General features: G+C 41.5%; 1 protein-coding gene across 3 annotated transcripts in view; it reads right to left on the bottom strand.

Annotated features, from left to right (window-relative positions):
* The window catches only part of FZD3 (frizzled class receptor 3), a 57,368-nt gene that overhangs the window by 26,263 nt on the left and 5,341 nt on the right, over window positions 1-25,764 (bottom strand). The window contains exons 2-3 of one of the 3 annotated variants that reach the window (XM_065631166.1): window positions 5,005-5,201; window positions 2,602-3,633 (exon numbers count right to left, since the gene is read on the bottom strand). In XM_065631166.1, coding sequence (XP_065487238.1) covers window positions 2,602-3,633; window positions 5,005-5,201 — 1,229 coding nt within the window. The remainder of the gene's footprint in view (window positions 1-2,601; window positions 3,634-5,004; window positions 5,202-25,764) is intronic. The other 2 variants (XM_065631165.1, XM_065631167.1) reach the window with 2 other exon arrangements.

Genomic DNA, 25,764 nt, shown 5'->3' with positions numbered 1-25,764 from the left:
TGTTTTCCTCATGAAAGGAGACTCGAGGAAACAATATTGACTCAACTTTCGAGGGCTCAGCTCAGAGCCCACCTGAGCCCTCGCTGCCTGTTTTACCTCCCGGTGCTGTCCAGGGAACAATTAAAGCCACTGCCTGAACCGCATGTGCCTGTGATGCTGCAAAAATCAAGGACGGGGACGTGTTCACGGGCAGAGAGCTGCTGCTGGCTTTTACAAACCCTGCTCCTCCTTGGTCTCTCCCAGAAACTTGGACACTGGTAACATGAGCAACTTTCTGCCCCTCGAAGAGAGGGAATATTGGGATATTGATTGCCTGTCTTTGTGAGAAAAAATCAAGTTTTAATTTCACAAGGAAAGCAACAGATCTGACAAATAACCATAATTATACGCAGCCTGCTCAACCCAAGAAACATCCACGCAGCCAAAAATCAAGATCGAAGCGTAAAGATATCTTGTTGCTTCCTCCATTTGGGGAGTACTTAGTCCTTTAGGTAAAGAAACGTGATGATTATTTTTCATTTGACCGGTTTAGCAGCAGCCAGGAGAATCTGCAGCAAATGATTAACCCCATGGTACCTCCTGCATGAAGCAGCTGCATCCCCCGACTCCCCCATCAGCGGTTTTCCAGAACGAGTTCCTGTGGCATCGGCCTCTGATGGCAAAGATGATGTAACGGTTGAGCAGACTAATGAATTTTTAACCTCAGATTTGCTGGTGTTAGAAGCAAAGTGCGGCTATGCAAGCAGCAAATTCTAACTATGGCAACGCTGTACAGCAAATTCTAACCGTGGCAACGCTGTCTAAGGTTTGCACGTAAACCCTACGTCCGCTGTGGAATCGATTACAGCTCTCAATTTAGGATAGTTTAGTATCAGACACTGATATTCAAATATTTGAAGTTAAATTACATCAAGGCTTAGAAAAAATACAGTCTTATTTCGCAAGCAATAGTCTCCACAATGCTTTAAATTTTCCCCTAATTTAATAACAAATTTTACTAGCACAATCTAAGGATAAAATTATTTTTCCCCACAGCTTTGGAAATCTGTTTCAATTATAAGTCTGGGTAGTTTAATTAGGGAAACATGTTTAGTTTAAGAAAAAAAAATTGGATGGGTTAGAAGAAAAACCCTTCTAATGCTCCCTAGGGTCTCTGGGTCCTTCAACCCAATTTGATGTGAATGAAACCATTATTGTTCTTTTGACTCCCACTGAGCCATTATGGCAACGGTTTTCCAGAGATTTGAGTAGCATTTTACTACATGTTTTCATTATTCCACTAGCCAGGATTTTGGTCCTTTGACATCAGAAGATTTCAACTTTAAAATAGTTTTTGTTCAACACATCCTTTTAATTTTGGAGATTAGTATACACAGTTCAGATTGGCATATGGTGGGTATTTGCAATTAACTGAGAGAAAACTGCATGTCCCTCATTTTCTCTCTTTTTAAGCGTCAATCAGTTTAATGTATTAAAACCTGCAGCAATGAGGACTCAATCAAGCAAATTAAACTGAACACACCCACTGACAGATATTTCCTGCGATAAAAACGCTCACACGTTGGATGGGAGGGAAGAGTCACACCCTAATAAAATCGAACAGAGACAACAATAAAAAGTTAAAAGGTAATAAAAGGATTATTATCGAGCTATATAGGCTAAGCCAAACCTTTAAGTGATATGTTATTGTACTAAAATGTGAGCTTTGAGGATCCAGCTGGTGTTTTAACTGCTTTAGAGCCAAAATACTAACTTTTTTTTATACCCCTGTGTGTGCAGCTATATAATAGATTCTTGCTGGACAACCTGCTTGAAATGAAGTTGCTTTCAAATAAGTTGTAGAAAATATCTATGCAATATCATTCCAAAAACCAATTTGCCACTTTGGCTCAAAAAGCAAAGTAGGCTTCAAGTAACTAATAGTTCTAATACTTTCTTTGCGACCGCAGCAGCCTAACGCTGCAGTGAACAGGGGGCAGGTTGATATCTGGTGCTCTTAGAGGCTTCTGTCCTGGGATAACTCAATAAAACAAATGAGCAGGTAAGCGTAACTTCCTTGAAATAACAGAACTGATGAGCTGTAAGCTCTGTTTTTCTTCAGAAGACACTTAACTAAGATTTATAGAGACGTTTCTGACACGTGCGTAGACTGCACTAAAACGAGCACAGAACCTCTAGGCTAATCAAGGCAACAAAGCTGTTACAGACGAACAACAAAAACTAGAAAAAGCAGCAATCAGGCCGATGACAGCTCAGCGTAAATGCCAAAATTCCATCAGAGCAAAACTTCTAACGTGTCTATAATGACCAAAAATAAACTCATCAAGTCCTGTTCTTGAAGCCAGTTTAAAATAGCATCTTTATACTCTGTATAGGTCCCATACAGCCTACAATCTCCACAAAAACACACCAAGCAGCTGACGCAAGTCTCGAATTTTCCAATAATACCTAGTCTTCCAGAAGGCCTAACACATTATCCAAATAACTTCAGTACGGCAAGAACCTTCCCTTGTAGGAACAACAGCATTTTCAGCTTGGGATGACAAGTAAATCTTAACATATCCCCTCGTTCCCCATTTTCAGCACTCCCGAATATGTCACGTTGGTTTCCTCACCTGATAGGGACACGGGATGTGATATTCTCTGCAGCGTTCTTGAATCCACGTCGTCTCCCACACGCCGCGATAAGCCTGCTCATAGAAATAGCAGCCAATTACAACCAACAGTGGCACGAGGTACAGAACACTGAACACGCCAATCCGGATCATGAACTTCACCAGTTTGTCCTGGTTCTCTTTTTCTAACGGGATTTCAATGCGGACCCGATTGAGAGAGATAATCCCAGCTAGCAGGAGGGAAACTCCGACGACAACATACAGGCAGAGAGGTGCAAGGACAAAGTATCTCAACGCATCCACGTCATAGAGGCCGACAAAACATACGCCGCTAATATTGTCACCTTCGATTTTATTCATGGCTAAGAGGATGATGGTGAGAGTTCCCGGAATGCCCCAGGCGCTGGCGTGGAAGAGCAACGCTTTCTTCTCGATGGCTTCGCTGCCCCACTTTGGCACCGCCGCCAGGAACCAGGTGATGGTGAGAATGACCCACCAAACGCTGCCGGCCATGGTGAAGAAATAGAGCACCATGAAGAGCATGGTGCAGGCTTTGTTGTGAGAGCCCTGGGTCACCGTGGACGCCTTGTACTGGGCAGGGCTGGAGGCGTTACACGCTACTCGGTCTTCGAGCAGGAAGCCGATGAAGAAAATTAACGACACCATCATGTAGCAGACGGCATAAAATATGATGGGTCTTTCCGGGTAGCGAAATCTCGTGACATCGATCAGAAAAGTTAAAAACGTGAACAAGGTAGCGGAAAGGCAGACGATGGAGATGACGCCGATGAAGTAGCGAGCAAAGGAGAGCTCTTCACGCCGAAAGTACATGTTTGGGCAAGGAGGAGAACAGTCCCGTACCCTCAGGAAAGAGTAACCCAGATCAGGGTCTATTTTCAACTCCCGAGGACACCAAAACCCATAATCCCTCTGGACTGCCATTGGGGCCTCTTCTGTGGGCTCCCCAGCTAAATTGAGGTCAACGAGGCGAGGATATGGCTCATCACAATCTGGGAATCTAAAAAGGAAGAAAAGAATTATTTACGAGAAATATACACATACTTGGCAAAGACTAGTAACCTTATTTACACGTCTGACTTTAGACACACCAATTGGAGCGAAAACAAAGACAATCTAAATAATGGGTAATCCATGAAATACTACACTATGTTTAAACAAACTCTAGAACTCATTGTTCTATTATGCGGTGGATGTTGAAACCATGAAATCAGTTTAAAAATAAACCACAGAAATAAATGGACCAAAGGCCCATTAGGGCTTTAAACATAAAGGTGAGGAGGATACAAAATTCACCTCAGGAGGTCTATAAATTCAGGCTTACTGCAAACTGAGACTATGCGCCCAAGAAAGCACAATTTTATTGAACGTCTTAAAACCCTTCCCTAAGCAACTGTACCAGCCGCTATCAGACAGGATGGCAAGCTAGTTAGACCAAAAATTCAACCGAGAATTAATAAACTGAAATCATGATGAAGACATTTCTGTAATGAAGTCCTCTGCCACAGTTCGTGTTCTGGCACAATGGCACTAACACAGCACCAGCAAACTTTGTTTCTGAGCTCTGGTTATGAAATTTCACTGCCTGGGTCTTACTGAGGAGATGGAGAGACCTAAAGGGCCCAGGCACCTGTTTGGAGTATGGAGTTAGAGCGAGTTTTGATCTACATTATCAGGACCTAGAAACATCTTATTCTTTTGCTAAAACATTTAATTATTTTTCATCCTCTCCGATCCAACTGTAAGAGACACTATTTCCTCCTGTATTTTATCAGCTGTTGGAGTCATTTATTAAAAAAATAAAGCATAAAGACATTGTTCTCAATTTAAGGTATATTCTGTTTCAAATATCATTGAATATTTTTCTGTTATTTGTGTAATGTAAAGCTGAAAACTGCACACAAGCTCAACAAGAGGTGGATGCTCTGAAAATAGAGCTTTGAGATTTTATACACCCATCAAAATCAGACAGCTCCCCTTTCAGAGGAGACTATGAATCTTTAGCGTATGTAATTTTGCCTCTCAGAGAAATTTATAGCAGTATCACCTATTAAACTTCGGTATAGCAGACAAAACCAGGTCAGTATAAATGACAAAGAAGGAGAAAAAGAGATGAGTATATAAATTCATTTAAGAATACGCATGTGCAGAAATTGCCCATAGAAATTTTCAACTTATCTCTTGGGCAGATGATAAAAATACGACCTCAGTTTCCACGCCAGGAAACAGGCTGTAACACACATGGAAGAGAAAATAAGGGCGCTTAGAATGGAACAGATTTAAAATAGCTGTTTCAGAACATAAAGTGTCCTACATCATAGTAAAATTTTATCCTGGGATTCTGAAAAAAACAAAAACCAGATTTGCTCACCTTGTGCACTCCATATCCTCAGGCCAAGAGACCCCAAACATCTCCATGAGCTTGGAGCACTCGCTGAACGCTCTTTGGCAGAGCCGGCGACACGGGAGCGTGACCCGGCCGTACTCCATGCACACCGGGGCGTAGAGGGCACACAAGAACGGGCGGAAATCGCGGGAGCATTCCAAATTCACCATGGGATGGAAGGGCTGGAAAAGAAAAAAAAAAAAAAAAAAAGAATTCAATAGGTACAAACAGCAATTTGGTAGAACACTTCAGCACGAAGCTGTAATTTGTCTCATGAGGCATTAGGGCTTTGACAATCATAACCATGACCTTATTTTTCTGAACGTTGTTGGAAAAAGTGCTCATCGTAACACAGCACTTAGATATTTTAGGAAGACAGGCAATGAAGAAGCCTGAGGACAATGACAAAGACTCACATGGGACATTTATGTACTCGATTTGCATTAAAATCAACAGCAATCAGACAGCTAAACACCTCTGAGGATTCAGGCTTAGCTTCACACTCTCCAATAAGTAACATAAACTCAATTCTTTTTAGTGCTTGTGTGACTGACAGACACATCACAAATCAGCAGCTGCTTATTTGGTAGGATAATACAAAAAACTCGCGTTCAATTGATGAGATTATAATCTGAGGAATGTCAGATAACGCAAGATTCCTCGACAATATAGAAATACAGCAGACTATGATCCTTCAAATATTATTTTCAGATCACGGCATAATAATTGTAAATAACCTATTTCTTGAGTTTCTTCAGCAGGGCAGCGTTCTCCCTTTCTTTCTACAAAATGCAAACACAGGATATTTTCCATTGCGTTCTTGCCACAGTGTCTTGTCCAACTGAAGAGAAACCATCTGCTAAAATCTCAGTTCTATCATGAGAATATATCCAGAGACAGAAAACAGTCCGCATGTGCGTGTTCTCATTGTTATATACATTTTCATACAGACATAGAACTTGGTAGTTTCCAGAACAGGGCTGTAATCACAGTGAAATCACTTTTTTTTGACTAACCATCTGAAAGCACTGGGAAATCAAACCTGAAAAAAATCAGTCATAAAAAACAACTGGTGTTTTGTGCTGCTGTGTTGCCTTATGACAGCTTTAAGTAACAGTGATAACAACACTCCTCGGAAGCACCGCAAGAAAATCGATCACAATTAGCCAATATACAGCTGTTCTCAAGTATTTCTGAAGATGAAAAAGAAGGGGAAAAGTAGGACAGGGATTTATGTCTTAATAAAAACTGGTGTGCATGGATAATCTTCTTACTACCCCATGTGGGTTCTCTTTAACTCCCTAAGAATCAATCAATAGAATATTCTGAGTTTGTGTGGCACCTACCAGTATACAAAGCCTCACCGTATCTTTGGATATTAATATAAGTTAAATTATATCCTCTTTGGACTGGAACTACAGAATACCAAAATACATTAGTACTTATGACTCTAGAATAAAACAAAATTGCGTGTGAATGCTGAATTATTCTGTGACCTCCAGACGGGAGAAACAGCAGTGACATTTACTTTAATAAGTCACTTCTTTTCCTTGACTTATATTTCAAATCATAGCTTGAAGGGAAAAGGCGACAGTTGCTTGATCAATGGCAATGCTCATCTGAGCTCCGTTCTAGATAGATTGTTATTAAAAGTCCATTATCTTGATACCAGAGTTTCCTCTTCTCCAAGCCCAGCAGGATTATAGAGCAAGAAGTCTAATCTTCAGAATTTGTGGGGCAACAGCAGAAGCACAAATGAACCTGATATATATATATATATATCTCTATAAAACCTAAATCTTCTTATAACTGAAGCTGAAGAGTAGGCTGTAGAAAGATTATGTTTTGAAACAGTAATTTCCTAAGAAGTATTCTAAACCACTTCAACAGTTTCTTTTTTCCAAACTATAGAACAGAACAGACCTCACAACAAAAAATAGGTCACCTTCTGTGGCAATATAATGACAATTACCAGAAACAATGAGGAAAAGTTTCACATTTCAGTTCTTCCTTATCCCTCCCTTACTCTTCCAATTCTTCCTATACGCCTCCTTCTCTTTGCAAAAGGGTTATTTTTGGAATATAAGACACAGCCATGCTGTGATTTTACTGATTTTTTTAAACATAAATATTATTTACTAAGCTGAATAAATCCTCTTCAGTGCTATGCATTTCTGGAAAGGTTGTCACGTGTCACCAAAGCCGTGCAATTCAGCAAGAAGAGCCGCATAAAACTTCAGAGCTATTGACAAGGAAAAAGGAAGCGACAGTTGAAAAGTATTAATATTTACATTTACAAGCTCGTTGTTACTCCAGGAACACTTTATGTACGACTGGGCATTTACTTCAGATGCATATGTGGTTTTATTTTTAAACAGTTATTGCCTATAACACAGTTAAAGCTATTGTTTGACAACAGGGATACAGGAAATGGATTCTAAGTAGTTAAGTCACCTGAGACAACTGGAAAAACATAATATAATAGTCTTCCTTTATTTGATACAAAGGGAAAATAAAACTCCACTTTTATTTTGGGAAGTGTTTAACTTTCCTTTTTTTTCAAAGAACCTTGAAAATAAGAAAATGAAGTTATATCTTTATGAACTCTCTCATGTCTTTCTACTATGCTGTCACTGACTTGCATTTCAATTTTCATGAAGAACTATTTGCTTTTTGTTGTAAAAACTTACTTCTTTGGAGTCCTTTTGTAGCTTTGCTCTCCTGATGGGTATTTTAAAGTTTTTTCTTCTTCTTAAAGAAGTGTAGAAAAAATTTTGGATTCCAGTTGATAAGCTTCAGTCTGTCATCACTCAGGTTTTATACTTTTAAGATTATAGCTGTGTAATAGCTGCATCCTGCTCAGTCAGGATTTTACCTTATTACTTACATCTGCCTGAAATGCATTTATTTCAGAATTTGAAACCACACTGCCTCTTTTGCTTTACTCAAAGTGCTCATTAGATTCTTATTAGAATATGTTTCCAAAATAATTTTGATTTTTATGTACCAGAAGTTGTGACGCTAAGTATGTTAACTGACGATGCACAATGACAAATAGTCACACCCTTAACAAACGCAAATTTATTTGTTTCATAGTCTGAATTTTGCAAAACGACAAGTAACAAAGCAGGTTAAGAGAACAGAGAGTGACCAGCATCTCCCTGTATCCTGTTGATCCTACGAGGGACCAGCGGCTGTTGAAATGGCTTTCGGCCAACTCCAGAGGACACTGGGCAATGATGTCCCAGGGAAAACTGGAACCGAGACAGGAAACACCCAAAAATGGGGATGCAGATGGTGTTTTTTGGCAATGAAAGGGCACTCGCCATCCGAGCAGAGCGTTCCCTGGCTGTCACCTTCAGGGCTAAGTTACAGGGATTCAAAGGCGCAAGATGCCAGAGAGCTGCTGAACAGCAGCTTCTGCTGCCATCAAAGGGTCTGGTGGACAACAGGGTGACCATGAGCCAACAATGTGCCCTGTGGTCAAGAGGCCAACGGGACCTGGGGTGCATGAGGAAGAGTGTGAGCAGCAGGGGGAGGGAGGTTGTTCCTCCCGCTCTGCTCTGCCCTGGGGAGGCCCCATCTGCAGTTGTGTGTCCAGTTCTGGGCTCCCCAGTTCAAGAAGGACAAGGAATTACTGGAGGGAGTCCAGCAGAGGGACACAAAGATGCTGAGGGGTCTGGAGCATCTTTGTGATGAGGAGACACTGAGAGAGCTGGGGCTGTTGAGCTGGAGAAGAGAAGCTGAGAGGGATCTGATCAATGGGATCAATATCTCAGGGTGGGTGTCAGAGGATGGAGCAGACTCTGTTCAGTGATGCCCAACGCCAGGGTGAGGGGCAACGGGCACAGACTGAAACACAGGAGGGTCCATGTGAACAGGAGGAGAAACTTCTTTGCTGGGAGGTGCCAGAGCCTGGCCCAGGCTGCCCAGAGCGGGTGTGGAGTCTCCTTCTCTGCAGACATTCAAACCCGCCTGGCCCGACCTGTGTGATCTGCTCTGGTGACCCTGCGTGAGCAGGGGGGTTGGACTGGATGATCTCCAAAGGTCCCTTCAACCCCAACCAAGCCAGGATCCTGTTATTCTAAGGTCCCATCTATTTTCCAAGACACCCACATAGGCCTGGACAATGAGGCCCAAGATCTGTCCTCTCTTGGGCCTGACAGATACGACGCAGGGTCTGTGTGGAGACTCACTCCCTTCTGGCACGGCAGCTGGAGGCTGGGTTGAAGATGCGGAAATATCTGAAGTACCACGAGTGTCACTGAATCTTCCCTCACGAAGTCCCCCAGAAGGCACGTTAGAGCTGCAGAAAACAAGTCTGGTTTTGGGTATGGCCTTGGTATACTCCTTAAAACCCAGTACAGATACAGTCGGCCCCAACGACACTGAAAAAATACACTTAAGTAGGGGTAATTTAATAGGACTGTTCCCCTAGTGCTGGCTGTTCTGTTTTTCAGCAGCTCCAGGCCTCTCTCACACCATCCTGTCTCTCAAAATAGCAACTGCAGGCAGACAAAAACTCTCTTATGAATTATATCAAATCAGTTTATCTTAAAATCACGATGAGGCTAAGCTAGACAACACAAAAAAATCCCCTACAACCACTCCTCAAAATGCAGAAAAAGAGACTCACTTTCATTTGTGCCTGTGAGCAGCTTGGTCTGTAAGCACGCTGTCTCTAAAATTACCATTTTTCATTGTAGCGCCTAAGATGAAAAGTCACTTACATCTACTGATCGTGTTGTTCACTATTAAAAATAAAGCCAGAGAGATTAAGAGACTTTTTTATGCTCTTGCCCAAGGATGCAGATAAATGTTTAAGGAGAGATAAACACTTCCTCAGTCCTGAAGGTACTTAAGTATTTAAAATATGCCAGATCACATAACTGTATAATATATCTACAGTTGTACACCCGCTGGTCCTTCTACTCCTGAGAATGATCTTTATGACCATGCAAATTCCAAACCCAGTGCTAAGAGCAACATCATGAATTTGACTTTCTCCAGGCTGAGTCAGAACACTCTCATCCCTCCTCTGCTTTGCCGTGCAGGTGTTGTGTAGCAAATACAACCCAAAAACATATCGCTGCTTTTCTCTGAGCACTTCACCCTTGCCCGTCTCTTCTTTCCCTCTTCTCCAGAATTTTCTTTGCTCGGAGCGAAGCTGCTTTGAGAAATTCCCCAATTCCCAGCAGTGTGGCTCCAGCTCTTTCCCTCCCTACAATTCCTGTCTGCTCAAAATGTTTGCATGGCCATGCTCTAACAGAGAGGAGAAATTTCCTATGGTTTTCTCTGTTTTTTTTCAGAAAAGGATGAAAGACAAAGGAAAGCCAGAATGGCATGTGTAGATTTTTCGCCCCACATAAACTTTTAAACACATTCTCACTTTCAGTTACAGAGCAAGAGCAATAACTATCTATAAAAACACTGTGGAACTGTGTTACAGTTTCAAACTTCTCATATCGCTGAGATACAACACAATGAACCAAATTCTACCTTTTATTTTCCACAGCAGTAGCCATTTAGCTGGCTGTCATCTGGACAGTGACGCTATTGCTAGATTTAAACAAAATAATTTTGGTAATCTTTAATTATTCTGTTTCTATATTCCTCTCTTCTAACAGAAAACTAACCAGGACGCATTCTCATAAACTCACAGACGGAAGGAGAGAAGTTTTCCTCCGTCGGGCTCAGGGGACGAGAGCGATGCTATGACTATCGATTACTGCTGCAATTCCCTGGTGGACGCAACCGCCTCGGGGCGCATCCTGTCTCAGACCAGCCACATCATCTGCTCTGGGTTGCCTGTGTTTGAATTTAGCTCCCTGTTCATTAGGGAAAAAACCCTGAATTGTATCTCAGAGTGCACGGGCAATGATGCTTTCCAGGCTGCTTCCTGAGTGGAAACACAGACGCTGCAGATTTAACTCTGCAGACAACTGCTGGTTAGAGTGAACACATCACCGCCTGCTGCTTTTGATACCTACATGTCTTCTCCAACCAAACTGCCCTCACAGCTCTGACAGTTCATGTCAATGCTCTCTAGAGACTGTTACAAGCAGAATTGGTTTTCACAGACCCCCAGCCTGGCTGGGGTTGAAGGGACCTCTGGAGATCATCCAGTCCAACCCACCTGCTCACGCAGGGTCACCAGAGCAGATCACACAGGTCGGTCCAGGCGGGTTTGAATGTCTCCAGCGAAGGAGACTCCACAGCCGCTCTGGGCAGCCTGGGCCAGGCTCTGGCACCTCCCAGCAAAGAAGTTTCTCCTCATGTTCACATGGACCCTCCTGTGTTTCAGTCTGTGCCCGTTATTCTATCGTTGGGCACCACTGAACAGAGTCTGGTCCATCCTCTGACACCCACCCTGAGATATTGATCCCATTGATCAGATCCCTCTCAGCTTCTCTTCTCCAGGCTGAACAGTTTTCTTGAGACAGTGGGAATCTGTTCTCCGACAGCTCTGACCTGCACGCTCCTCTGAATCCTTCTGGGTTTGCTGTATCCCATCGCCACGCTGGTACGCAAACGTAACCTGAAAATATTTGCTGTAAGCTAATATCTTGAGCTGTATAACTGCTGTAGAACTTGAACTGCCAATGCTGCCTTCAAATGAGGCTGTACTTGCGAATCCGGCCTTAATCATGTTGGTATCTTCTACAGGAATCCAGTGAGTGCTCACACAGGCACAGCAGGGCTGATGCTTTGCAAAGAGCACTGAGCAGGGGCACCAACTGCTTCAAAAAGGAGCACAAGTGTGATGGGAGCGGCTGAGGGAGCTGGGGGTTCAGCCTGGAGAACAGGAGCTGAGGGGAGACCTTCTGATCTCTGAACTGCCTGAAAGGAGCTTGGAGCCAGGGGGGGTCGGGCTCTGCTCCCCAAGAACAAGCGCAAGGACCAGAGGAAACAGCCTCAAGTTGCGCCAGGGGAGCTTGAGGTTGGATCTTGGGAACAATTTCTTCCCCAAAGGGCTGTGGGGCATTGGAACAGGCTGCCCAGGGCAGTGCTGGAGTCACCATCCCTGGAGGGGTTGGACAGATGCGGAGATGAGGCTCTCAGGGACATGGGGCAGTGCTAGAGTTGGTTAGGTTATGGTTGGACACGATGATCTTGAGAGTCTCTTCCAACTGAAATGATTCTATGAAAAAAAAATGTAGCCGGATCTAACAGAAAGCTGCTTTTTTTCCCAATCAGTTTGTTCCACTCAGATAGCGCCACGTAGCCACAGATGTAATGGCTGCAAAAAGGGACAGAAAACACCCAGATGTGTAAGGGGACGGCCACTTCTTTTGGAATCCACCCACACTTGCTCAGCTTCATGTGACTCTGGAAGCACAGCTTTACTACGGACATTTTATTTTGTTTTCCAAAGGCAATAGGTTAATTTGCCCACGCCTGCTTTTAATGCACAGTGCCAAGGCCAATTTAGCATGGAGCACTTAGCATAATGCACGCTCAAAGCTTACAGAATCATTAACTTCCTTGTCTGAAGAAGCTTCGGTCTGCTTTATATTTTTAAATTATTTTTAGCTCTGCACGGTGATGCAGCTGTCAAAACCCAAACGTGGTACCAACAGCAATGAACACCAATGGGTATTTTCCCATTACCTGTGGGAATCCTTATGAACCACACAACCCACTGCCTTCTGATATCCCACGTCTCAAAATTCGATGTTCGCTGGAAAAATTACAGTTGCAATGAGGATTAGATTGACACTGTACTACCTTAGGGACCGGGAAGTAAAAAAAATTCAAATTGTTTTGCCTTAGTACTAAAAATACACTTCCACATTTAAATAGCTATTAAGTCATTCCAACAATAAAAATGTCAGGTAGTTAGTATGGTTTTAAATTATATTTTTTTCGTGCTATAGGTTGAACCAGACACTAACCTTGTTACTCACTTTAAAACCAAAGACCAATTATTTCACCTGCCTTGTGAAAGGGCAGGAATCATACAAACCATCCTGAGCTTCCTGGGCTGTAAACAGACAGCTGAGGTTAATTTCACAACTGCAGAAAAAAATAAGTAGGATAAAGATGAAAGTAGTTAAAAGCCAGCAAACGACATTAATCTCTGTCTATGTGACTAAAGAGCAAAGCCATCTGCTCTTGTTCTTCAAAGGGGTCTCGTGCTTCATTTGAAATTCTGAAGTTCCTTTGGACGACACTGAAAAGATGGCATCCATCTGTCAATGTGCACTTCTCCTAAATGCGATCGTGATGTTTTAGGGACTGACGAATGCAGATGGGTGGTCCTGGTAACAATTTCCATTTGCAAGAAGTGTTAGTTTTTCTAGCAGAGCTGAGACTGCTTGGACTTCCTCACCATACGCCTGCTGCGATGGGCTTGGGACTACTCCAAAATATCCCAGAGAAATAAATATATAGTCCTCTGGACCGTGTTTTAGATATCATTAAGTTAAGAGGCTATAAGGCACACTTGCCTGGACAAGCAAGAGACTATTGGGCAGGAGCTGTAAGCCTTGGTAAAATAATATTTTTCACTTAAATGACACATTTCTATCTCCTGTGGTTGCATAGACGACCTTCTGAGTACAAACCATGTGTGATCGCTGCTTTGATGCCTGCCGAAAAACGCGCCAGCGCTGCTGTCGCTGTGGGAAGGAGCAAGATACCCGTTACGAGAAGTGGCGCGTTAGCGAAAATGAGCTTTTCTTTCCATCAACTCCGCCACCGCAGACTGATCTGCGTGTCAGGGACTCACGGACTAATTGCCAGCTCAAGGGAGGTCTGTCTCCTTGAGGAATAACAAGAGCAAAGAATATTAATATAACCAACTTGCTGCTGGCATGGCGCTCAAAAATTTATCTTGCTAGGTGAAGGAGAAAAGCATTTGTTATGAAGATTTCTTGGAGGACTTGATTGACACTGACTTGAGAGCACACAATGGAGTTGGGAGCCAGATCGAGTTCTTCAGAGCACATAAAAAGGGAATTTCCAAAACTGGGAAACACGAGGGAAGATCCAGATAAGGACGCAGCCAAGTTGCAAAATCACCAATCAGATTAGCTTCGTCTTTTCATTTTTACTGCCATCGACATACAGAACGACAGGGTCTGCCAGCTAATAAATGACATTAATACCCCGCAGAATAAAATTAGAGAAGCTGGATTTCTAAAATACAATGAAACTAACACTGAATATGCCTATTGAAGAGAATTTACTTTTATTTCTCAAAGGCTTGATGACTTCTGCTGTTGCATGTGTGGCTTCGCTAACTGTGGTTTTTTACGTGATGTAAATGTACATGTTTTAATATGACATAGCAGAATATCTAAGAGAGCTTATTATTCCAAGCCAATGCGGACTGTACGAAGTTCCATGTTTTCCACTGGGTTGAGGACAGAAGAAAGCTGCTGTTTTCAGAATTCTGACCTCCAAGGTGCTTCTTGACAGACCAACCAAGGGAATCTACAGTGTGCTGACCCCCTTAAAAGTAAACTTGCCCTGTGCAATTGTCATAATCAACCTCCTATATGGCTGTGAAATGAGGACAAATTACAGTTGTCATCTAATGCACTTCAGGGAGCAGTTTCACAACAGGCCACCAGCCTCCTTTGCACTGACCTGAGCTTAAGAGTGATTTAAACTGCCCACAAAACCAACCTCAAAGCCACACGTGCTCTATTTGGACCAGTAGCAGCATAAAAAATCAGGATAAGATCCTGAATGCTGAGATCTTTAAGTGTTAGCATCTAAATACCATTCCTGTAGGCTTAGGATAAAACTTCATAATACACCGAGGCTGATCAAATCGCTTTTTTCTAAGCTTAGGTTTTTGCTGGTTTAGCTCCTTACTGGCCTTATAATAGGTTTGGGCAAATGGAAGAGGTGCCAAAGGGACATGTTACTGGATAAAAAAATGGGGCACAGCTAAACTCATCTTTCAGGTAATTAACACTGAACCCTAAGCTCAGGACATCCAGTGTGTTCATAGAATCACAGAATCATTTTGGTTGGAAAAGACTTTTCAGATCATCAAGTCCAACTGTTAATTGAGCACTGTCTTAACTACCTAAAACAGAGTTCAACTGCCCTGGACCCAACTAGACCCAGAAAATGTTATAAGGATGTGTTTCAAGCAAACCTTTGAGTTTTATAGCACTATTTCCTCAACGCAGAAGACAAAGACTTTGTGCTATGGTGGAGAACGGGCGTTGATGGCATTAAAACCCAGGAGCACAACCTTTTGCAGACAGAAGGCTGCAAGAGTAAAAACACACAAAATGACTTCAAGAAGCTCTATTTGCTGCTCTCTTGGCATCCAGCCTGCTGTCAAAATCATCTCATCCAATTCTTCTACTAGCCAAAACACCTGGTTGCATTTATGAGAAAGCGATGGCAGATTCAGTCATCATAACAAATAAATTTACTGTTTGACCTTTGAACATCAGACAGTGTTCTCAAAGCAGGAGTTATCATTCAAAAACTCTCATGTCTTTCCTCGTTGCATTACGATCGACATCTCCTTGGGCAGAGGTTAAATTACTTAATTTTGTTCCTCTGAAAGCCCATCAAGAGTCTAACCAAAATACTTCAGGGAATGATCTGGCAGCATCCACTACGATTGTTACTTTGTCATGTACTATTATATAAAAAAACCAGAACTAGTTGTGCCAAATGAATTTACAGATGTGTTTGGCTACATATTGAAACTTTTCTTGACTCTGCCCAGTATTTATTGCCCAAATTGAAAATCAAATTAATACTCAGGTAATATAATAATGTCTCTCTAACAACAGTAAAGTCGGGGGGTGGTATATACGGCTCAGAAAGAAACAAGAGCATGACACCGATCCAGTACAACTATGTACGTAAATAATGTGACGCAAACTGAACCAATAACATAATCTGTTGGATTAATACTGTAAAAATTATGCTGAATAGCAAGCAAAAACCTATCTGCAAAATGAATGCTAGCATTCTAACAGCTGGGTCTTAATCTAACATTATAAACCATCTGTTGTATCTACATAGCAGTAAAAATACATACACGCACACAGACGTACACATACATATGTCAACAGTTGGATAGGAGGGACGATTTGCATCTTCGGGTCTCAAAATAAAGGATATTTCACAGGGTAATATTTAAAACATATTGTCGATTGGCTTGACAACTATTTATTTTCCTTCCCTCACAATTTCCAGGAAGGCTCCACTAGCAGTCTAATATATTAATCTGTCTCTTGGTATAGGTAATTCTAAAAATTAGCAGGTTGTTTTGCATGTATAACCAATGCAGGGTAGTTTTCCTGGCTGTGTGGTCTACGCTGTACAAACCCTGCAGCCCTGCCATCCTGTATATGCATTTACTGGAGTATTATCCAATTCCAATCAAGCTGCACCACCTCCAAATCTCAATTCAACAGCAGTTTCCACTTCATTTTTCAGAGTTACTCCGCTAGAACTGTTAAAATTTATCCTGTCTCTCATACACCAATTACAGTTTTCAGACTATTTTGATTGTAAGGATTCTCAGGGGATTACGTCTGGTTTTGCAGTTATTTTAGCCGATTTCTAACACAAGAAAAGTAAAGCTGCAGTAGTTAGTGCTCTTCACTTGCATTAATTGGGTAGAAGTGGGCAGATCATGATATAATCCAGATTTTATTCAGGAAAATTTGGATATTTGCCTGGCAGCTCGAGTGAAAAACCAGCAGCATTCTCTCTTGGTGTTCCCAGGGGCTCCACGCAGAATTGTCCTGTCCTGTTGCTGTTACTGCAAGTACAATAAAGCCATTAAAAAACATAAAAGGTCACCCGTATAGTTGAATCTTGGGATCAACTTCCTACATTTTGGTATCACGCATTAAATTCTTCCGTTGTGCCGTTTGTACAGCATGTACAGCTGGACACAAACTATGGGAAAATTAGGTGGATTTTTGGGAAGTTTTCAATCTTTAGAAAGCGAATTTTCTCTCATTATTGTAATTCTACAGTGAGTCTACACATTCCGACCAAACATCGACTCTATCTACTGAATGGCTTTTTTAACTTTTAAGAGAGATTGTCCATCCCAATACTTATTTGTTACCTAATTAGAATTACAACAGGGTCACTAAACAGGCACCTTTACTTCATCAGACAGTAACACGAAACAGAAAAGTTAAGACTAAGAAAATCTCAATTTACTCCAACATATTAAATGAAAACTAATTCCTGCTCAAAATAGAAGCTTTAAGATAATTAGTTGGTGACTTCAATTTAAATAATTAACCATTTTTAAAAAACATGTCTGAACACAGCAGCTGTAAATTAAAATTCAATATTCATCAGGGGATCCTGTCCCTCCCACTTAGTGCCAAGTTAATGAGGTCACTGATGAACTCTACAGGGGAAGACAGAAAAAGAGAATTAAAAAAAATAATTGCAATGACAACACTTTTCCAGCTGTTATCCACCTCACACGCATCTGAATGACCAGTTCTGAAAGCCGCACCAAAACCGTCAAATTAAGAATAAAACCAAGCTCCTGAAGTTGATTTTTCTTCCCTACAGTTAATAATTGACCAGCTAAATATTTGACAGGAATCCCCACAGTGCGTCGGTTTCTTTGTTTCTGCAGTACCCTAAAAGTGTGCTGGCTTCTTTCGAAATACATTAAATCATATTTTGCCCTCCAACGGCCAGAAGTTTGTCCCTGTTGAGGACAAAGTTTGTGTCTGCTTCTCTTCTGTTTCACTAGTGTCATTTTGGGAAAAACTGCTCCCACGGCATATCCTGCACGTCTTCAAAACACCCTCGACAAGCAGGATGAGCCCTAACACAATAATGGGATTAATAAGACAGTGGGAGGAGAGGGGGGACACAGATGGAAGGAAACAAGGGAACGCAAAAAGATTATGCATGTGAGGCCCCTACACAGGATGACAGACCCAAACTATTTTCCAGTTAAAGAAATAAAATAAAGAGACGCAAATATCTATAGGTGTTGCAGAAGAAGTAAGTCTTCAAAAGAGATTTCAAACGGTGACACTCGAGTGTACTCTGTGTGCCAGGGTCTGTCTGGAATACACGGCGGGGGCATTTGCAATGAGGAAATCGAGAGAAAATGGAATTAGTGGGATCAAATGATAAAAGAGCAGGGCAGATAAATAGGAAAGACTCCATTAAATTGCTTGGAGATGTAAGAGTGATGCAAGACAACAGGAGATAAGCGTGTTTTCCCATTGATTGCCTCTTTGAATAATTGCCCAACGCTGCAAAAATCTCTTTTATATATATATATTGGTGTCTAAAAGGCTTGAAAATGCATTTGAGCAAAGCCCAGGTGTGGGGCTGGAAGGTGGGGAAGTCAAAAGAGCTGGAAACCTGCCGTGATAAGCCCCCGTTGTCTGGCAGAGCACACAAGACCAGTCCGAGGCCGTTTCTGCTCCAAAGAACCATAGGAAGTTCACAGAGAGCTGGTTTTCCAGCTCCCCTTGTCCCTTAAACCACCAAAGCAGCAGGATGGGGACAGGAGAGTGGATGGGAGTGTACAGACGTGCATTTGTTAATGTTTCACGATGAGTTCTGTTTAACAGCTTGCTCAATTTTACTCGTACTTACCTCCCAGGTGAGGACTAACACCTGGAGATCAAAACCGCGTCGTTTAATCCTCTCGGATGGGTACAACAGGTTCTGGCAGAAGAATCGGTTGCCGCTGTAGAACCACAAGCTGTAGATCTTTTATAGTCCTGGTTTCAATTCAACACCCCTTTCTTGAGTCCCCTCCGTGACCCTGGCTAATAAGAACAACTCGTACAAAGTGGGAGGGGAACCAAAGCCTAAAGTTTCAAAGCCTGGAAGCTTAGTATTTCCAGACAAAAGCAACAGCCTCCTGTTGTGTCAGGGGAAAAAAAAAAAGCAAGTGATGTATCGGAAGAATTACACTGCCTTTTTATGATGCCACTTAATTAAGGTTATGCTGAAGAACAGGAGAAATATTCCTGTAGGTGCAAAGTAAGACTAAGGAAAATGTCTGTGAACTCTTCAGGATTTGAGATTTTTCAGGATTTTAGCCACAAGATTTTGTAGACGTGCAGCTGGAGGGCAAATTTTCAAATCAGACCATTTAAATGATGTTTCTTCTACACAAGGTAAGGACTATTCTTCTGTAAGAACCAAACAATTTGTCATTCAAAAAGCTACCATGGAAAATCTGAAGACAAATTCACTTCGTTGTTCTTTAAGAAATCAATATCAAACTTTAATTATTTAACACATTCGTAAAATATGCAGATCAACTATCCCAGAAGGCTCTTACTATCCTGTGACACGTTTTTGTTTCCTTGATTATTTTCTTTATTATTGACAGTAAGCATCAAAACTGAAATCCAAGGTCAAACTTCGTTACCGTATTCTTCTCTGCAGTTATATTTCCATATCGCACCTGCCCAGATCAGACCACAATGCTAAAAATGTCCAATAAGAAACCGAAAGAAATAGTCATGAGCAGCAATCCAACTAATGGGTCTGCTGATTCTGAATGGCGGATATTCATCCACTCCTCTGCAAAAAACAATGCACGGATGTTAGATAATTGGCAGTATGACTGAATTATTACGAAGGGAGAAAATGTAATACATGTCAGTTTTCCGAGAAAAATATTAAAAACATGAACGATGCTTTTGGACCTGTGAGGGCACAAAAGCTAAATGAATGGCTGACCAGAATTTTCCCATTGAATTTTAAAAGAAAGATGTTTCGACTTGCTCAGTGCCACAAACATGACAACTTTTGTTCAACAAATCAAGAAACAGGGAATATAAACAAGTTTACAAATTGAAAGCAACTTCTAAAAGATAAATTTCAGGTTTCTACAACACACAAAGATGAACTACAAGGAGCCTTCCTCCCTTGTTCAAATTCAAATTAACCAGCCCTTTGTGCTTCTGTTTTCTCCTCTTTTCAAATTTCCTCCCTCGTTTCCATAGGAACCCCCTGGCTGACAAACCTCCGAGCAGAGCCAGAGGCCAAGCTTAGCAAGGGGTGTGAAAAGGGGAGAGAGTCAAAGGGCAGAATTTGGCTGGGGAGAATCAAGATGCCAACCTTTGTCACCCCCCAAAGCGGGGGTAACCATAGGAACTGACTCTGCGGGACAGAGATGGGAGGAGGAGGAGGGAGAATCATGACCAAATTCACAAGATGGGAAACGGAACAGGAAAGGAGTTATTAAAAACGCAAGACTAGAACCTACAGGGAAAGTAAATCATCTTACAAATTAAAAAAAAAAAAAAAATATATATATATATAAGGGATTGAGAGTCCAACTTTGCGCTGGTTTTAAGTTCACATAATAGCATCAAATTAATTTATATGAAGCCACAGAGAAACTGGGCAGATCTGATTCTCAAATCCAACACGAGTATTTAATGTTCTCCTGAAATGAAGCAGAATCATAGAATCCCAGCCTGGTTGGGGTTGAAGGGACCTTTGGAGATCATCCAGTCCAACCCACCTGCTAACGCAGGGTCACCAGAGCAGATCACACAGGTCGGTCCAGGCGGGTTTGAATGTCTCCAGAGAAGGAGACTCCATAGCCGCTCTGGGCAGCCTGGGCCAGGCTCTGGCACCTCCCAGCAAAGAAGTTTCTCCTCCTGTTCACATGGACCCTCCTGTGTTTCAGTCTGTGCCCGTTGCCCCTCACCCTGGCGCTGGGCACCACTCAACAGTCTGGTCCATCCTCTGACACCCACCCCGAGATATTTATCAGCATTGATAAGATCCCTTCTCAGTCTGGGCCAGCTTGTCTAGACCGGGCTTTTGCCATGAAAGGTTGGACCAGATGATCCTTGTGGTCCCTTCCAACCTGGTATTCTATGATTCGATGATTCTCTTCTCCAGGCTGAACAGCCTCAGCTCTTTCAGCCTTCCCTCCTAAGAAAGATGCTCCTGTCTCCTAATCATCTTTGTAGCCTTTTGACTTCGAAGATGTTTTCTAAATGCCTCACAGATAATGGGAAACAACACGGCTTCAGGAAGATTGTTATTGAGCTATGGCTTCAAAGATGCAGAGACAGTTTACACTAACAGTTCTGCAAAATATGGAAGATAATCTAGTCATTGTTACTGCAGGAGCAATCTGACAGCCTGGATTTACATACAGTATATTAAAATGATACTGCATTCATATACTACATAAAGTATAGATTTGGGATACTTTTATTCTTATACCTTGTAAAAGAGACAGCAGGAGGATGAGGCATGAAACAGCTCTATAAAATCACAAATGATACTTAAAGGAAAAAATATGGTCCAACTGCTCACTGTATCTTTAGCATTAAAAGTAGGGACATAAAACCAACAGGCGGCATGTTGGAAGAAAAAACAAAACAAAACACAACAACAGCAATTTTTTCACACACCACCTTAACTTCTGTACCTCTTTGCCACTGATTTCTGTGGATGCTAAAAGAACGTTTGAGTTCAGGAAGAAAACTGATTAATTTGTGGAAAAATACATCCGAGGTTACTAATGCAAGCCCCGATTTGCAAGCCCCGATTTCCAAGCCCCAGGCTGCTGACCACGGGAGAACTGATGGCAGATGGTCGATGGGTGCTACACACCTGATCCGCTCCATATGACACCCACTTAGGGCCGCCACCGGGTGACAGAACACCCGGCTGAGCACAGCTCTGCTCTGACTTCATATCACTCTTCTTAGCTTCCTACATTTATCCATCTCGTCCCCATTTCCATTTCTCCTAGCCTGTCTCTCACACCAAATATATTCTTTAAAAGCACGTTTTATAAAAATGCTATTGTTTTGCAGGTCTGAAGTGTCGCGAAACTGAGTAGTGAACTCAGTTCTAAAGTGCTGGGTTCCTTCAGTACCAGTTTGGTGCTACATTTAAGACAAGCACAGGCTCTGTTTCCTTCAGAAAGTCGCCAAACCCTCATGCATTTGCATCTCTTAATGACCAGGTTACAAAATGGAGAATAAAGTGGCAGCGCACAAGTGAGGAGCATGTGAATTTCAGAAGATTTTTCCTTTGAACATTAACAGCATGCTTTGGTGAATTCTTCTTCTTATACCACAGAACACAATAGCTTCACAGCCACACAGGAACATCCCATTGATACAAAAAATTATTCAAATCCATAAAAGCCATCCTAACTGTCTCTAAAATCACCACAAATGTCTCCCAAAACAAAGAAGAGAACTGCAGCCATACCAGCAAGAGAAACGGTAAAATTTATGGCAGCTGCTCCTTGGGCATTTATTTCATACTCTCTTGTCTTGACAGCCTGTTGTGGCTTTATTTCTGAATCCGATTGTCCTATAATTAGAACCATCATCACACACTAGAGAAAGCAAGGAACCACCATTTCCAAACGACCAGTAAAATAAAAAGTTCATCCTAGCCAAGCCATACGATTTTTAACTAGTCGACCGTTATCTGCATCAATGCCAACTTTTTGCACAAAAAACATATTCTGAAAGAATGGCAAGTCAAAAAGACAGAAAACTAAAGAGCTTCCAACCTATTATGTCAGCTTACAGGTTGTAAGTCAGATATCTAAATAATCTTAGTATCAAAAGAGTGTAAAGGGGGAAGAGAAAGGTCTTGCTGGTAACTTGGACCAAACCGAAGTGGTGACTTGATTCTCCAGTGGAGAGTTTATGGTTGCAGATGTAAAGCTACAACTGACTATAAAGCACATCGTCATTTAACTATTCAAAATAAATTCATGTGTGTTCCACCTTTCCTAATAATTCCTCTTTAAGCCGGCACCAGATGCTCCAGAATCAGCCACAATGCAGAGCCATCTGCCTTCACGACCCTGAAAACAAGCCCGCTGTGAATACATGTTGATTAAGATGTAGATCATTTGCTTTAAACTGAAACACTACGTAAAACTAATGTTTTTTTCATATGCTTGCACTAAACTATCAAGGCTAAACTTTGTTTCCATATTTCCACTGAATCGTCATTCAGAATTAATCTTTTATTCAATGAAATATGAACATGGTGACAGAATTCATCTTCAATTCACAAGCAAAAAAAAAAAAACCCCAACCCTACTTCTCTTCATTTTCCCTCTTGCTACTAGTCTGCATTTTGAAAATATTCATGTGGCATCTTGTTCTCATTAACAAACATAAAAGACTAGGAAACAGTATTTCTGAAATTATTATTCTCTGGAGAACGTCTGTTAGCCAGGCAAAAGAAAATAAGGGTTTTTACCACTTGCTATCTAGCTCTGCTATCTGAGTGTTGATGATCTGGATGCAGAAGTTTTAACCCTTGCATTCTTTGTATTTTAGAAAGAAGCATCTCTTTAGTACTCTGTTCTTACTGCTCTGTACAGCACAGCACTTGAACACCTTTATCTGGTTTCTGGAAATGCAATGATGTGGGCCCTGGAGGCAAGAAAAAATAAATCAGAGACACACCATTGTGATTGTTCGCATTAAACAAACATCCATTCCTCCTTAAAATGCCACTTATAGTTCATATTCCCTTTAATTGTTGTACTAGGATAGATCACATGCTCAGGTATGATCTAGGTCCCCAAATCTATTCAGTTCGCTATTCGGGATTCTATATTTGACAGTCTAATTGTCAGAATTACAGTGTTCTCCCAGACACAAAACACTGCAGGGAACAGCAGCGGAAAAGTCCATTTGTGCATCTATTCCTGGATGTTACTCTGTTTGGGTCAACAACTTCACAAGACTTCCAGCCAAAGACAAAGCTCTTTCTCTTTCTTCCTTATTGAAGCCTCTACCAACTTCTAAGTAGGTACATACAAGTAGCTCTATGATTTATCTCAACACAATTATCTCAGTTGGCTGTTCCTCCTGTCCAAGGAGTCGAAACGCTTCCGCATTCATAGAATATTCTTCATTCAGATTATCTTGAAGTTCACTGGACCTTAATGTGAAAAGGATCGAAGGTTCTAATATGAGACCATTTAAGGCTACGTCCAAGAAACAGCTTCCTCAGCAGCCTCATTGTACAAAATTGTCAGCTTGTACTGATTTTTGTATGGATCTGCTTGGGGATGTAATAGCTTTAGTTCTTCCCAAATTGTTCTTACCCACTCAGGATTTCTATTACCTTTGCACAACACTCACGGCCCTTACAGGTCAAGATTGAAACCATGAGTTGATGCGTTTCAAACAGACAGTCCTCAGGTATTCCTAAACCAGAAATTTTTAAGCAGTATATTGTCAGGAATTCCTTTGCTCTGCCTGTACTCTGCAGAATATCTTTGCAATTCTAGCTTTGAGACATTCTGGTTTAACAACAACAAAATCTAAAATCTTTATGTGGCTATTTCTAGGGTGAAAATTCAGAGTGGGAATAACAGAATATAAAGTTAATGAAAGAGGAGGCTTTAATCAGCTAGTGCACAGTTTGCTTATGATCATGTACAGCTCCATTGTTCTGTAAGCATCATAATCTTACACACTAAGGAGAAAATTAATCCTTACTGCAAATTGGTGTCTAAGATTAGAATGCTTACAAAACACCAGCTGATTAAAACCTACTTCTCCATTAGCTTTATATTCTTCTACGAGTTTTGCATGCAGAACTGAAGAATACAGAAAGCCAAGGAAAAGTGCTAAGATTTAGCAGGGTATAGTGCAAGGGAAAAGAAGACGGGGGACAGAAAGGAATAAAGATGGGATTATGGGGGGGAGAATTTAAAGGTCTTCCACCCTACATTCACCCCATCCCTGCTGCTCAGTACAAAACCAAAAAAAGGTGCTTCCCACTTCTATCCAAAAAGAATCACTCAGAAATAGAAGAGGAATGGGGCAGCACTACCTCCCAGCTCCAGGGAAGGTAAGAATCACAACCACGTTAACCAACATCAGCAAATTTTGCACACTTTTCCCCAGCTCTTATACAAATCAAGATTCAAGAGACAATATTCCACATTGAGTCCAAACCCTGATTATCTGAAATCAGCTGTAATATATGCCTGAAAGAAAAGCTATTTGAGAAACACCATTAAAATGGGCCACTTAATATTTGACCTTTCTATATCGGAAAAATGCCTAACTCCTATCCCACATACTAAGACCAGGCTGGGAATAAATACTACGTCTTCTTCTGATGTCATTTTAAAGCATACTCCAGTTCTTTTCCACAAATAAAAACCAAAAAACCAAAACAAAACAACCTAAGACTCCAAAAAGCACTGCTGGGAAAAGAAAAAGATATATTGCCACTAAAAAGAAACACACAGAGATAGAGTTAGCAAGATACACAAACCTTGCAGCACGCATGCTGCTCTGTGGCAGGTCAACGGCATTACTGTCTACAAGAATCAGTGCAAGCCAGAAACCACTAAAATTGAAACAAAACATGAAAAATCAGCTGTCTTCACATCTGTAGTTGCATATCTGGTGACAAAGTCCATTAACTATTCACTACCTCTGCCATCTAAATATTCAGAATTCCATGACTGGTTAGTTCATTTATATTAATGCGATGATTCCCAGCTGGTGAATGCTGCCATGCTGATGCAGTAGAAGTATATGAGTCAACATCACACCTCTCCCCTTCCAGCTACCTCCCTCACCCTGAAAATAAAAGAGTAAACTGCAGAATAACATTATTTCTCTATTACAGAACCACAGAAAGATTGTCCCTTTTCATCTCCCACCTACACACTAATCAACCTAGCCATGGTGGATTCGTAGTCCCTACTACTGCTCTTTTTTGATAAGGAAAATAGGAATTCGAGTTGAGACACAGTGCAGGGGAGTAGCATGT

This window comes from Caloenas nicobarica, chromosome 3 (genome assembly GCF_036013445.1).
Source record: "Caloenas nicobarica isolate bCalNic1 chromosome 3, bCalNic1.hap1, whole genome shotgun sequence".
Classification (NCBI taxonomy): domain Eukaryota; kingdom Metazoa; phylum Chordata; class Aves; order Columbiformes; family Columbidae; genus Caloenas; species Caloenas nicobarica.
Note: the sequence above shows the minus strand (reverse complement) of the source record. Positions and strands in the feature narration are given on the sequence as shown.